The sequence below is a fragment of the Lonchura striata genome, chromosome 2, assembly GCF_050655825.1.
Source record: "Lonchura striata isolate lonStrDom1 chromosome 2, ASM5065582v1, whole genome shotgun sequence".
Lineage (NCBI taxonomy): Eukaryota > Metazoa > Chordata > Aves > Passeriformes > Estrildidae > Lonchura > Lonchura striata.
Window position 1 is genome coordinate 121,824,927 of NC_140704.1, and position 14,686 is coordinate 121,839,612.

General features: G+C 35.2%; 1 protein-coding gene and 1 long non-coding RNA gene across 6 annotated transcripts in view; one reads left to right on the forward strand and one right to left on the reverse strand.

Annotated features, from left to right (window-relative positions):
• LOC110484736 (uncharacterized) overlaps positions 1-14,686 on the forward strand; it is a 60,461-nt gene that overhangs the window by 24,760 nt on the left and 21,015 nt on the right. For 2 of the 5 annotated variants that reach the window (XR_014952922.1, XR_014952923.1), the window contains exon 1: positions 593-12,169. This is a non-coding gene — a long non-coding RNA (uncharacterized LOC110484736). Of the gene's footprint in view, positions 1-592 lie in introns of those variants that run through there. The other 3 variants (XR_014952925.1, XR_014952924.1, XR_014952921.1) reach the window with 3 other exon arrangements.
• Positions 1-14,686, reverse strand: part of CYP7B1 (cytochrome P450 family 7 subfamily B member 1) — a 131,218-nt gene that overhangs the window by 21,866 nt on the left and 94,666 nt on the right. Inside the window, exons 2-3 of the mRNA XM_021555623.3 lie at positions 6,927-7,063; positions 1-597 (exon numbers count right to left, since the gene is read on the reverse strand). Coding sequence (XP_021411298.2) covers positions 1-597; positions 6,927-7,063 — 734 coding nt within the window. The remainder of the gene's footprint in view (positions 598-6,926; positions 7,064-14,686) is intronic.

The window sequence follows — 14,686 nt, forward strand, 5'->3', positions numbered from 1 at the left end:
CTGCTTTGTCATAATCTCCAAGCAGCTCATATTTCTCAAATATATCTTGTCTGGCTTGGACCACTTTTGACCCTCCCAGCCATTTTGTCATGTTCTGAAGTAAAAAATGATCTATAAGCTCCTTCCGAACCTTCTTGGTAGCTCCTAGCAACTCAATTGGTATGTTTGCAGCTAAATAGGGAAAGCTGGCATCAAACTTGATAAATTTGTCTCTGATTTCACTAATAACTTTGTGGCCATCTGCAGCAGGAACTCTTCCATATAGTGTTACAAAACTGGCTTCAAACATTACAGAGCAGCAGAATTTGTACATTTTTTCTGTTTCCCAATCTGTTGCTTGTGAGCATTTCCATTCAAATATATCCTGGAGATTTTTCATCATGTGGTCAGAAATTATATCCAAAGGCTTGCCTTGTAGATACTGGTAGATTCTGTGCAGGTTTTCCTTGAGTTCAGGGAATTTTCCTTTTGACAAGGCTGGGTAGTCAAAAGTTTTGGATGCCATTTTATTAGCGAATTCATGAAATTCAAGTTGCTTACTATTTCGGATGACATAGACATATTGAAATGGGTCCATGATAAAGGTAATATATCTACCTGAATAGAAGAACAGAAAATAATTAGTAATACGTGCACTTTTATAAATCTGGTGACACTTCCAGAAGCAATAACTGAAAATAAGCCAAAGTCTTAAAAAGTGAAAAAAGCATGCAGAAAGAAAAAAACCCTAAAGCAAAGATATGTGAATAAATCTGCAAAGAAAAAAAAAAAAAAGAAAAACAAAGGAAACAAATATTATATAGATTTTCCTTGTCAGGATGCAGATTCCACCAGTATACACTTTGCAGGCACTTTTAAAATCCTTGTGAAGCCATTTCCATGTAGACAGATCTACTGTTTGTTCCAACAGTTGTGTGTGATCTCTTCAAATGTGGTGCTCTGAAATAAATAATTTTCTACTCAGGTCTAATTCATGAAAATACAGTGTGGAGTCATAGCAACATTTAGAAACTGTAGGCTTTCACTAGCAGAAAGTGGAAAACACACACATTTCCCCTGCACAGAGGACAGTGAATGACAGGGTCTGGAGTGGAAAACATGCCACCTAGGCAGCTTTTTCCAAGCAGATGACACAGGAACTCATAATCTGTCAGTTACAGCTTTAACTGCTCCCTGCAAACCCCCAACATTTAAAGCTTTTCTCACATCTGGCTCTTCTTCCCTGAAGCTTTGCTAACTCTTTGTTAAGAATGTGCTTAGTATCCATAACATGACTACCTAAGTCTATGAATGTGAAGGAGCAGTCTATGATGTAGCAGGCATGATTTTTAGTATGGGCTCCACTTTGGGACACACACTGTCCCAGTGCTAGGATCTATTGTGTCAGAGTGCACCACCAATTTCCTACCCTTCCCAGGGTCCTTAATGTGGTGACACAGCGATACCTTCAGCTCCTTGTACAGAGGGATAGGCTTGCATCAAGTTAAATGCTTTTTCAAATTGTCCATGCCAGATATGTCCTGCAATTTCTCCCTAAACTTCAAGTCAACTGCCAAAGAAAAGCATTTGGAGGAATTGCCATGAATCAAAATGCTAACACTCCCAAAGCTCAATTCAATCTTGGCTCTTTATAGATGGTTCTAAATTTAGACTTCCTGATTCTTAACTTGAATGAAGAGGTGCATTAGGGAAAAAGGGTACCTATGAAATATCCCAGTCACAAACTCAGGGAAAGAGCAAAGCTTCCAGCACTTACAGTCTAATTCTGTCTCACTAAGGGGACAAATTTCTTTTGATTTTAATGGGAACACTACATGCTTAACTGTGGACCAAATTTGGCTCTGTGACAGATGTCCAGAGATAAAGTAGTCACTACCACTAAAAATGTCAAGTATCCATGGTTACGATATAGTGATATCTGAATTATCATAGTTATTTCATATTCTGACTTATATACACACACAGTGTTCTATAGTATCTGGGTACACTCTGAGCTTCCTCTACAATTACCAGCTTCCATAATTCCCCTCCCAATTACAACAACTGCAACCCCAGTGAACTAGTAAGGAAATGTAAAGGATATATCAAGACAGAATTTGAACCCTTTGTCATTTTTGTCAACAGTGTATGAATGTTTTTAAGACATTCATTGATTTTGTTTTACTGTAACATAATCAACCACAGCTGTAAATTTAATTTTAAAGAATAAGTATATTGAGAAACCAGCATGAAAGAGAGATCCTGAATTCTCTGTCCCCTTTTTTGACCTTCTCTGACTACAAAGGCTAACAGGAATTTTTAGTCTTGAATTACTTTAGTCTTGCAGGATCTTTGTTAAGAATCCTAGAATTACCCTCTCTTTCCAGCTTTCACCTACTTTCATGCTCCTTATTGAGGCTACCATCTTTGTGATCAAAGCTTGGAAAGAATGTCCACTGGAGCAATTTTTAATAAATAGATTTGGAGTGTTATTAACCCTAAAGATGAAAGCTGGCTTCTTAACTTTGCATTTACAGGGTAAACAATTTAAGTTAAGATTTTTAATTAATATTAATTTAAACCATCTGTCCACCATCTGCTTATTTCTGATGCAAAATATGAGTTTCTTTGTGATCTTTAATCAGACACTTAGCAAACGCACATCAATTCTTATCATTTTTAAGTAAGAAAATGATTTTCAGCAAATGAGTTTTCAGACAAACAATTTTAGTAATAATTTCAAATCAAAACTCACTCACCACTAGCACATACTTTGAAAAAAAAGTCCTTGAGCAAAAGAATATTACAGATCCGGGGTTTATTATTCTCATCAGGTTCCTGGTAGCAAAAAGTAAGTATGTAACAAAATCTAATTCATTTTGTAGAATCAATTCAGGCTCCAGACCACATCACTGTAAGTCAACAACATATATGAACACTTAAACCAAAAGATTTCTTGTTGCTACATTTAGTAAGGGTCTAGATAATCAGAAAAGTTGAACCCCCCTGTAACAAAGGCAGCTTGTTTATGTATGCCATCGAGAATCTAATTTTAGATCTGTTAATTAGAAAACTACTAAAACCTAGGGCTAATAAATGGCAGTTAGAAAGCTGAGAGAGTGGGTATGGGAACCTTAACAATTAAAGTCATCCTTGCACACAGATGCACTACATGGCTTACCCCAGTCTTCTCCATACAGGAACAGATTGCTAATTACAAAATCATGCCCCAACACCTCCTCTACACCCTGAACAGCAAACATCCAAAGTGGAACAAACTTTCTCACCTCAAGTTATGATTTTAAATTTTTTAAGTGCCAATATGGTCCTTAGTTTTGCTTTTAAAATCCTGCCCTTGTACCCAGTGATGTTTCTTCCAACTGATTGTCCCTGGTAGTGTCAGAGGCCAATAAATTAAAACCTTTCATAAAATTTTCAGTCATTATTTGGTGTTTCAAAATGCAGCTTCCCCCTCTACTCCCATGTCTTTCCATTGCAGCTAAAGTCAAGACAACTTTGGAAAGTAACCTTTTCTAAAATCAATCCAAAATCATTAGTTTCCATCAGAGTACTAAAAAAGGTAATGCCAAATCAGCCAAAAATGGAGGCATACTACAATCTCCACAAATCAGGTAGCCTTAAATATTGAAGGTATTTATATAGAAACCACTAGAGACTAAGCCTTTCCTAGTTAGTTTGTAAAAAAAGCCTTCAACACCAAAAATTAACTAGACATGTCACACTCCAATTCACAATAGTTTGAGTCACTGAGCTATTTTATTTAATACAGTAAAAAACAAGTCAAAACAAGAGATCCTTGTTTCTGCAAAAAGCCTTCTGATTTTTTATTTTTAACGGCTACAGAGAATTCATACTTCACTATCTAATTCTTCAGTCTGCATTACACCCATGCTGCAAATATATTGCCTGGTTATCTCCATTTAGTTTCTGTGATCTCCTAGAAATAGAAGATTGATGTGGAAAATATGAAAATTGTCAACTTTGGTAAATCTGAGTGCCGAAGTCAGTATTTGTATTATAGTTAAGAAATTACACTAATAATGCATTCTGGAGCTTTTTAATGCTAATGATGAAAGACAAGCATTTCAGATGGCATCTAATGATGGATGTTATTTCGGTAATGCTTGGAGCAGGCTTCAGCTTGGTAAGGAGTAAATGTAAATTACCTTTTGCCTACAAGAGAAAAATGTGATATGATACTGTAGGTGTATCATGCTTTAAAGAAAAGAATGACTTAGCAGCAGTATTTGAAAAGGCAAATGTGCTTAGTAAAAACCACAAGGATTATTTTATTAAAGGTGAGTTAGTCTCAGAGAGAATGTTGCAGGGTTCATTATCACTCCTATCAACTTGAGAGAAAAAGGACACAAAGTTTAATCCCAAGAAACAATGACAAAACAGTTTCAAGCTCTTTTAAGTTCTTACCTAGCCATCTGCCTATGCTGCTGACTCTTTAAGAAGCAGAAGGGCTTGGAAAGTATGATCATCTCACGCCACAGACTCTCTCTCTCTTTCCCTGTCCTTATTCTTTTCTTTTCTGATTTTTTTCTTTATTTCTTTTTGGTTTTTTTTTTTTTTTTTTTGTTTTTTTTTTTTTTTTGTTTTGTTTTGTTTTTTTTTTTTTTTGGTCCAAGACTATTGCATTTACGTAATCGTCCTCTTATTAGGGAGATTCTGCTGAACTGCTGACAATGATGTACAGTGGTGCTGCGCTGGCATGACGTTTGGGGAAAACGATTCTGCTGCACCACCACACAAAACCAATTAGAGAACTATTTTCTGCGACAGGTCAGGAATTTACATTGTTTCTCATAGAAAGATGTGCTTTTTAATTTCTTTATTAAGATGACATCCATGTCCCTTGCGACTTTTAGGGATGACAATCATTTGCTCATCACATGGGAAAGTACAATCAGCAAAATCGCAATACCAGTACGGGGCAATGCCAGAAACTCCAAGCATCATTCCGCATTTTCCAAATGAACTAGTTTGAGAACCAATAATTAGAACAATATATATTGATAGAATTTTCTGACAGGACCTTTAGACATCCACCAGGGGGGTAAAGTAATGATAGTCCACATACAGCTGGCTACACTATGTTTGCCGAGCACAGAAACATCATCTTTGTCAAATCAGTAAGACACAGAGAAATCCTATATTCCTTCAGATCAGGACACGATAGGAGACACTAACTAGCTTTGGTTTCTTCCCTGACTTGAGGATGACAAACTATTTCTCCTTAGTGAAGTCCTGATGGTCAGCAGTTTTGTACCAAAAAAGAGAACTTAAAGTGGTGTCTCTGTTAAGATGAATCCACAAAATCAAACATTTCCCTGCACAAGACAGAAATTATATCCAGAACTAACTCCATTTACCTCAGTCTTTATCAAGGGAGGCTTGGCTCAAAACACTTGAACATAGGGGATTATCAGAGATAGAATTTGGTTTATTGTAAAAATAGAATTTCTGTAACTAAATTATGCTCATGGACTGCTTAAACACAAACTTCTAAACACAGTCTTGTATAAAATAATAAAGAGACAAAAGAATAAATATTTCATTAAACACTTTTAAGATTCTGAAGTATGACTGTATCCAGTTTTATGAAGGTACTAATATCTGAATTATAGCTATTAATTGGTATTTGTAAAAAGCCAAAACTGTATTATAGTGTGAATTCAAATTAACAATAAAAACAAATGTATTTCAACAAGAGTTGGTGTTGTACTGTGCCAAATTCACTTTCAAGTTGCAAAAGATCTGATCATACTAGTTTCCAAAAAAAAACCCTGAATGAAATTTTTTAAAAATCACATATTTAATACAGTAAAATTCTCTTCCAAAGGAACAAAAGGACAGATTTTTAAAAGGAGGAAAAATTGTATTAATTAAACACACGGATTGCAATTAAATTAATTGACTTTAAAAAAAAAAATTCATTTTAAAGTATTGCTTCTATGGGAACATAAAGCTAAAGCTACTCCCCTAGAATTAAAAAGAAAACTTTATACTTTACACTTAACATTTTTGTTTCAAACTCCCTAAAACTACAGAAATAACTAAAAATTATATATAATAAGTTGATCATTTGAACATGGATATCAGCATATAAAGGCACAGAGGATGATTATAACCATCTATATTATATAAGAGCTTGCCTTTCTGAACACAAGAAAATACTGGATTTTAAACTGACTTTAGTAAAAAGTAGCTGTCTATAGATAGATGTAAATTTATATATTTAACTTCCATTCAGGATTTTAGTGTTTTTCTATGTTTTTCTTCCACAGCTAAGTGCCTGTGTGAAATCACTCAAATGTTTGTATTCAATCTGGCTTAGTAATACAGTTATAAATACAGGAAACAGCAAGGTTATATCATACTTTATTATATTGTAATTTTCAGCAAGCATGATCAGAGTAAGAGGCTGGCAACGGGAAGTTTCTGTGTTCCAGTCCTGATTGTATCACTGAGTCAATGTGTCATTCATTCCCTTGTGTTCCTGTCAACCAGTTGTAAAATGTGTGAGAACAAATTCTGCACTTTTTTTCTTAAGTGTTTTCTAAATTTAATCTGATATTTTTCTGTGCAGTGTCAAGATGATGTTCTCCCTTCTTTAGGAAAAAACCCACCAATACACAATTTAATATGCTGGCAAAATCTATGTTCATACAGTACAGTACATACCTACAAAATCTGTCAAAATACATATATACTTAGAGATGTAAATATATCCACACATTGATAGTGATATTTTATAGATAACTATTATGCTTAAAATATATGTCAATTTCAGGGATTTTTATGGGTCTATGCTACAGGAAAATGTTTTGGATTAAGGAAGATTCTAAACTAAATATTTGGATTATTATTTCCATTTCACTGATGGAAAAAATCAAGATGAATACTAAAATATTTCTCACCAGCAATATGTACAGTGAAAATATCTCCAAATTTCTTTTGCTGATCCAGTAAGAATTTGTAAGCATCTTTTCTAAAAATCAGAGCTTTCCCGAGGTAAGGAATCCAGCCATTTATTAGTGGAGGCTCTCCAGTCTTTCTGTTAAAAACAGAAGAAAAAAAATAAACAGGAGTTAACTTTGGCATGAGAGCAACTCATCTTTATATCTATTTATATATTACACTTAGACCCACCATTTACATCTATAATTCCTGCAATGTATAATATGTTGTACAGAAAGTTCTTCAGATATGATGGCAGGTTAAATCTAATCACACCTCTGAGCACTGAAGGCTCCATGTGGTGATTAGGAGAAATAAGTGAGAGAAATTTAGACACATTTAACTATAGGTCGTCCAGTTATTGCCATCAAGTTATGAACACAGAAAAATGACATTCGGTAGAAAAGCTCCCAGCAAAGAGTCATCTCATTTTCAATATTTGGTGTGTCAGAGGAAGATCTATTGGAAGGCATTTATGACAGATTTAGGTAAATAGGACGCCAACACACCACACAAAACAAGTATCCTTAAAGATAACATTTTAGCAATTTCAGCTTACCAGCACAGAGAACACCCATTCTAACTAAATATCTTTAAAATATAGGATAATAATACAGACTGAATATTAACTGTAATAAAACTTAGTCTCTTTCTATTTATAGTCTAAGATAGAAATGTATCTGGACAGTTAAAGAAGAAAGTACAGGTTCTGATGTTTGCATTCCAGTTAAAAAAAAAGCTGCCATGGTGTGTTAGTTATCTTTACAGAATAGTATAAAATACCTTTTAGGAATCTACTAAGTTACGTTTTTCTTTAAAAGCAAAAAAGGTTCCCACATTGTCCCACTCCAGACTGCAAGTAAATATCTTTCCTTCATGCTGATCTTTAGTTGCTCGAATCTGATTTACAACAAAGAAACATAAAGCGTGCTTGTTCTGGAAGGGATTAAAACAAATATTCACAAACAACTCTGCTGCTACATCCCATCTGTGAAGGTGACTTACACTACATGCAGAACAACTCATTCTGATTAAACACAAGATATTTACTAGCTTGGATCTAATCAAAGATCAAGGGATCACAAGCTTTACTACTATCATACACAGCATGGATTTTTATGTAGCTGGATTAACCCTATCATAGTCACATTCCCCCTTGAACTGCTGTAACACAGATGAAAAAAAAAATTAAAATAACCATGGTATAGTGTATTTACTTTTAATTTTACTTTCATAATTTAAACTTTTTGAACAGGAAAATATAAGCCAGAGATTTGCTCATTTACTTAAAAAAAGTTATTATAAATTTAATTTACAGATAAACAGATGTGGCTAAACCAAGCTGCATATTTTGATCTCTTTCTGTTTAATTGACTACTAACTTCAAATTTCAGTTTCCAAGAACATCCTTTTGTTCTCTGAAAAACCAGTACATCTTCTGTACATCTTCTTGTCCGACAGTTTCACAGCCAACAGTTTGCGGCACCTTTTTCATTTCCTTAAGTTTTGTGGCTTTGGCATTTTGTTTGATTGTTTTATAGCATTTTTTTTTTTATACTAAGAAGATGGAGCCCCTCTTTCTTCAATACCTCTCAGAAACCACTGCATGAATCATCCTCTAGTGGTCAAATAATTACTTTGAGTAAATAATTACATTATTTACTCAAATGGTCCAGAAAACTTTGTAATGTTTAATTCTGTATTAAGTGAATAAAAGCAAAGAACTAATCTGAGATTACAGGAGAGGGATCACTACCCCTGGAAGCATAGCAGTCAACTTGATACCCTCAATTATCCCTTCCAAGCCCGTAAAGAATCTGGATGATTTACCCACTTTTTCCCCCCCGGACTATTAAGTCCTGAGAGTGTCCGCCTTTCACTTCCCTGGCTGGAGACTACGTCCTGTAAGTAACATCCTGACAAATATTTAGATAGGCTTTTTGTCATCTTCTAATTGAATGCATCTAATTTCACCCTCCATGTTCTGTCATTCGGTCAGAAGCTGTATTCTTCACAAGCGCTCCGCCGGGTAAAAAGAAGGCAGCTCAGAAATCCAGGGGAAAATTAACTTAATGCTCCAAGTCTTCGGGATCACATCAGGGAGACATTTTGCTATTGCAAAGACGTGAGGGTCATCGTTCGCTTCAGACATGTTTAGCTCAGCAGCAATAAGCTTAACACTGTTAAACACTGTGTCAAGGCTACGTGGCTTTCAGAGGAAAATATAACACCAGTTCAACTTACGACCCACAGCAGACTGATAACAGAAATGTGTCTTCATTTCTAGCTTTCTGTCTCTTTGGGATATGGAGGTCATCTCCACGACTTATCAATGTCTGCTAACACACAGCAAAGAAAAGAGCGGCCGCTCGTATTTCAGTGCGTCCCCAAATCCAGCGCTTTTCTGCACAAACGTTCAGGCAGAGCACTGCAGCCAATTCCATTTCCTGAGGGACTCTCACCTGCATCCTGGGTATCTCCAGAAGTCTTCATCAACTTTGGATGCTAAATGGAATGATTAACAAAGCCCACAGAAACTTTTACTGCTTAATTAATTTGCTTATGAACTTTAACTCTGGACTCACACTTCACAGAAGTTGTAAAATTTGATAATTATGGAAAATATTACAAGCATTCGAGCTATATTTTACTAATGACAAATATTTTGTTGTACCAAATGCAAAATATAGCTAAGAAATATAAAAGAGCACTATGAAGTGTTTTGATGGAAATTTAACTTTTTTGATTTAAGCATTCAGAATGTCTTACAGATTACATTTTATTCAGTTCTAGTCTAACTGCTTAAATTCTAATTAGTCTAACAAACCTCACGATATTCCCAGGTCTTTTCACTCCACATATTGGGCTGGTTCTGCTTTTATAGAGGAATGTCTTTACTTGTCTGAGGAGCCTCTGTGAAGTCAGTAAGACTTAACGAACAAATTTCTCACATATGTGAGTGAATTTTACAAATAAAGCATCAGCAACATGTCCAATGCAATCTATAAGTAGACGGATCAGTTACAAAGTGGAGGGAGAGCAACACAGTTGTATCATCCATCATTGTTAAATGGATAATTTCAAATGGCGTTATGCAAAAATCAGCTGGCTACAAATACAGCCTATAAATAGAACGAACAGATTTTGATAACTGTAATTTTTGTTGCTTTCACAGAGAAAAGATAATTTCTTGTTAGCAAGTAATAGAGTTACAACATCCACTTCACCAAAAAACCAAAGTTTTGGAGTTTTTTTACAGTTTCCTTAAGGAAATATTTTTCATCTGACCTAAAACACAGAAGGCGCTGACTCAGGTGTGATTATTTAGCTTATTTAGTGAGACAATACTAAAAAATGTGGATGCTGTATCTATGTCTCACTTATGCTATGCAGAAGTGATGCAATAAAGCAGGAGAAAAATGAGCTTCAACCTAAGTATTTTGGAAAATGTTCAATAAAAAAAAATTAAATTCAATGTCTCTAAACATTATTCTTTCATGTAGTGAAAAGGAGTTTTTTTTGAAACCCCAGTAAGGTAATTTGTAAAGGTCTCTGAACACGACTTTTTTTTTTTTTTTTTTTTTTTTTTTTGTTTTTGTTTTGTTTTTTTTTTTGTTATAAAGAAAATACCTTAAAGATTCACAAGCAAACAGACTTTGCCAACATGATCTCTCACAGAAATATTATTGCTTTATAAAAGCACACAAGACTATTCTTTTCTTGGTTACACCATTTCAACATCACTGCAGTGTGAGGCATTGAACCCGTGTAAATGAGAGGAGAATCTTTCTCATCTCACTGGTTATTTGTATTCCAAAGGAGCAGATGCCTTTCAAATTATGCAAAAACCCACAGCGCATCTTGTACTATAGCAGATGAACAGGTTAATTTTTCTTTTTGCACATAATAAATCATAAGTGCTTTAACACCCATAGTCGCATTTCATGAACATAAACCTTCTGTTTAATAATGTCTGTTTACAACTAGAATCAGACATACAGTAATCTTTTGCCTGGGATAAACATTAATCCAGATCTGTCTAGAAAAATTATACAATTCATTACCATAAGTAATCTCTATTGTGCCCCATGCTTAACCTTCATCTTTTTTTCCTGTCCTATAATCTTGCAAATCCACTGGTGGTGTATGATTGGCATCTGGTGTTAACGCAGCCTTCACTGCACACAGCACAGCTGAAGAAGCCCGACACGAACACGTCACTCTGCAGGGTAACGCCGGTTCAGCTGACCGCTTTTCACAACAACTTCCACCAAAGCTGGAAAAAAAACCCACAAGCCAAGGAGAAAAAGGTCTAACAATACCTTTTGCCACAGAGGGGTCATTTCCACTTTCCAAACCATTGTTACCATTCACAAAAGCTAAAGGCAGTGGTCTGATTTTTCCATAGTATCTTTGGACAAACCATCATAATACCATGTCCAAGCTGGAACACACCATGTCGGTGGACTTTAATGGAAATGGATTGGTACAGAGTAGAACAAAAGCTATTATGAACATGTCAAAGCAGTTAGAGATTATTCACAGGCTCGATCACAATATTTAAGCAACAAGACATGACAGACAGTGTCTTTCCAGGGGCTTATGGACAGTCTAACTGTGAGGAAAAGAATGAGGCCAAAGGCTTCAACCCCAAGAAAGGTAATCCCCAGAAATGTGGTGTCTGGGATGTCTTCTTGTATTATGAGAGAGACAACACAGGAAACTTTGGACAGGAGGAAGCCAGTGAGTCTTTCTATTTTTTTTCTGTAATTTAGCAGTTATAATTTTCCCCTGGACCTACCTATAGGTGTTCTATATCTATGAGGACAGAAAATAATTTTTTATTTCAAATATTTGGCCACAATGCAATTTTTGACATTTATAAAACCTTCACCCAAATTATCTGACTCAGTGATCTCCTGGAACTCTGAATCTTCCAGGCTGAACACATGCAGTATGAAAAAGCATTCCCTGCAGAACAAGCCAGATGAGAGTTTTAGCAATACAAAATCTTTCACCCTGAATTTTCAGCTTACGTACTTCCTGCGGAGGTAAAGACATTCTCCTATCTGGTCACTGCTTTCAGGTTTGTGGGGGGTAAATGGATGCATTATCACGAGAGAGACATGGATGGACTCCACGAAAAAGTGAGAGTCCTGGACAGAAAAAACCTCACACTGCTACTGCCGATACTCATGCCTAGGTAAAGAGGTTTCATACTGCAGCACTGATCACCATCTCTATTTCTTTAGGATAAAAATCTCTCGTAAAAGAAAAGGACAAAGACTCAGAAAAAAGTAGCAAATACACTTTTGAGTACTCCAAGGAGAGAAGACTTTTATCTGTGCTTCCAAAAAGAGTAGTACAGCAAAACAGACTCAGTGGTAATATGAGATAAATTGTGAGAAATGCTGACAAAAGCAAATCAACCAACCAGTGAATTTTTATAGTAATTTTTTTTTTCCCCAGAACAATGCAATTTTTTTGTTGAAAGTTTTTCATGTCAAAAATTTCTGTGATTTTAATAAAAATGCATTTTTTTCTCCTTTAAAACCATTCAAGGTGTTATTGTTAAGATCTCCAACTCTAATCTGTCCACCAGAGGAGCATCTTCTTTTCTCTCTCTTCTAGTAATTTAATTTAGGTAATCCCCAAATATCCAAAAAATACCAAGACTCAATAACTCATTCAGTAACTCTGAAATATCACTCTCTAAGAAATTGTATTCCTTTTCAGTTAAGGCTAAATTATATAAAGAATTGTACATTGACATTGTACATAGCAATTCTTCACACTGCACACTGTGTTGAAGGACACATCTATAAATTCTACCTCTATTTCTAGTTACCAGTTGGGACATTGCCTAAAAAGCCAAAAGGCAAGTAAATACCATTGTGGGAAAGTAATCTGAACAGTTTTAAAATGGAAACCCATAAAAAAAGAGTTTGTGGCTCAGGCTTTATCAGAGGCTGAAAATTCTTAGAAATTTTACAATACCAAATGTAATGTAAAGTTTCATAACAGCCAGGATAGGAGTCATGGTGAAGACATGAACTGGCCAATGTGACAATAATTCCTCAGTATTAAAAATTAATACAATTTAGTGCTCATAGCCTTCATTTTGCAATCCCACTTTGCTTCTGCTCTGGGAGAAGGCTGTGAGAGCAGCCACAACTATTCAACATTTTTCCTGACCAAGCCTAAGGTTATTCTATTACTATTCTACTATTATCCTTAGAGTATAAAATAATATATAGAATATGTAACTATTTAAGATTATAATAGAATATAATATTATATAAGATTATAATATAAAAGAATCTATATATAATATATAAAAAATATATATTCTTATAGTTATTCTACTATTCTATTATTATCGAGGTTATTTGTCTAGCCCAGGTCTTTTCCTTTCTTAATTCAGCTTTAATCAAAGAAAAATAGACTAGGCAGAGATGACAAGAGATTACTTATTCAATACCTAGTACCCCAGGTAGGGTGCTGTGCACTGGTATCTTATATTTTTCTAGTCCTTCTTGAAGATACTCAGTAACAGAGTCTCTCCAGTCTCTCCAAGCAATCTGCTTTTCCTCATATCTAACCTTTATCTTCATGTTCTACCTCAAGCCCACTACTTCTCACTCTGTCTGCAAAGGATAAGAGAATAAATTATTCCCTTCATTTCTGCAGGAACACTTAATGTATTTAGAGATACTTATTATGTTATTATTATGTTCTCATTTAGTCTTTAGGTTAAACAACCTCACTTTCTTCCAGTATTTCCTCGTAACTATTTTATAGACCTCTACATACGTGTGTCAATTCTTTCTTGATTTTCTAACATTAACCCACACCTTTCTCTGTGACAGTGTCCTGCACTGAGCACAGCAGTGCAACTACCTATTATTCCATTTCAAGGGTGACACCCTTTATTTCCCAGCACAACCCCAGATTTCTGTGCAAAATCACCACTGTGTAGATAAAAATCCAGCTTGGGAACCATTACAGTCCTCAGCCTTTTCCCAGAGAAAAGACTGTACCCCCATCCAGATGCTGTTGATTAGTCCTCTGTGTTTTCCAGTTCACCATTTGGAATGCTAATCCCTCCTTTGCAGGCTCAAAGACACTTCTCTTTAGGTATTATCCACAAACACAAACACTTTTTTCCTCATATTCACGTGAGAAGGATTGGATCACAAGATCCACCTGTATGTCCTTTTACCCCCATTAGGAACATATTTATGCTGCACATTATCTGACTTTACTGAAGAGAACCCAATGGTTTTTGACCGACATCCCTCTCTTTCTCAATTCATTTCTGCATTTCAATGTACGGCTTTGCTGCAACACATGTTAAAACTGTATGCAGTAAGTAGCTCATAGTAGGAAAATCATATTAACCGTCTGGCCTGGAAATGACAAGTGAAGTGTGGATAAGAATGTCAGCACTCCCCACAGAAATATATTCAAACAGGCAGAAATCATTCCTTACGTAATAAAGAGTAAACAAATAAATTCAGGAAATCTCAGAAACAGTGGTGGGACATTATCACATTTTAAAAATCCTGGTAACAAGGAAAGAGAGGAGAATGCTAAATGGAAAAATATTGCTGCTTCTGTATGCAGCAAGAGAGTTTTCTTTGAGAATGCAGTATATAATTTCAGACATAAAAAAATAATTACTGCAAAAATCAAGTATTGTTTTCTATAAAACTGCATG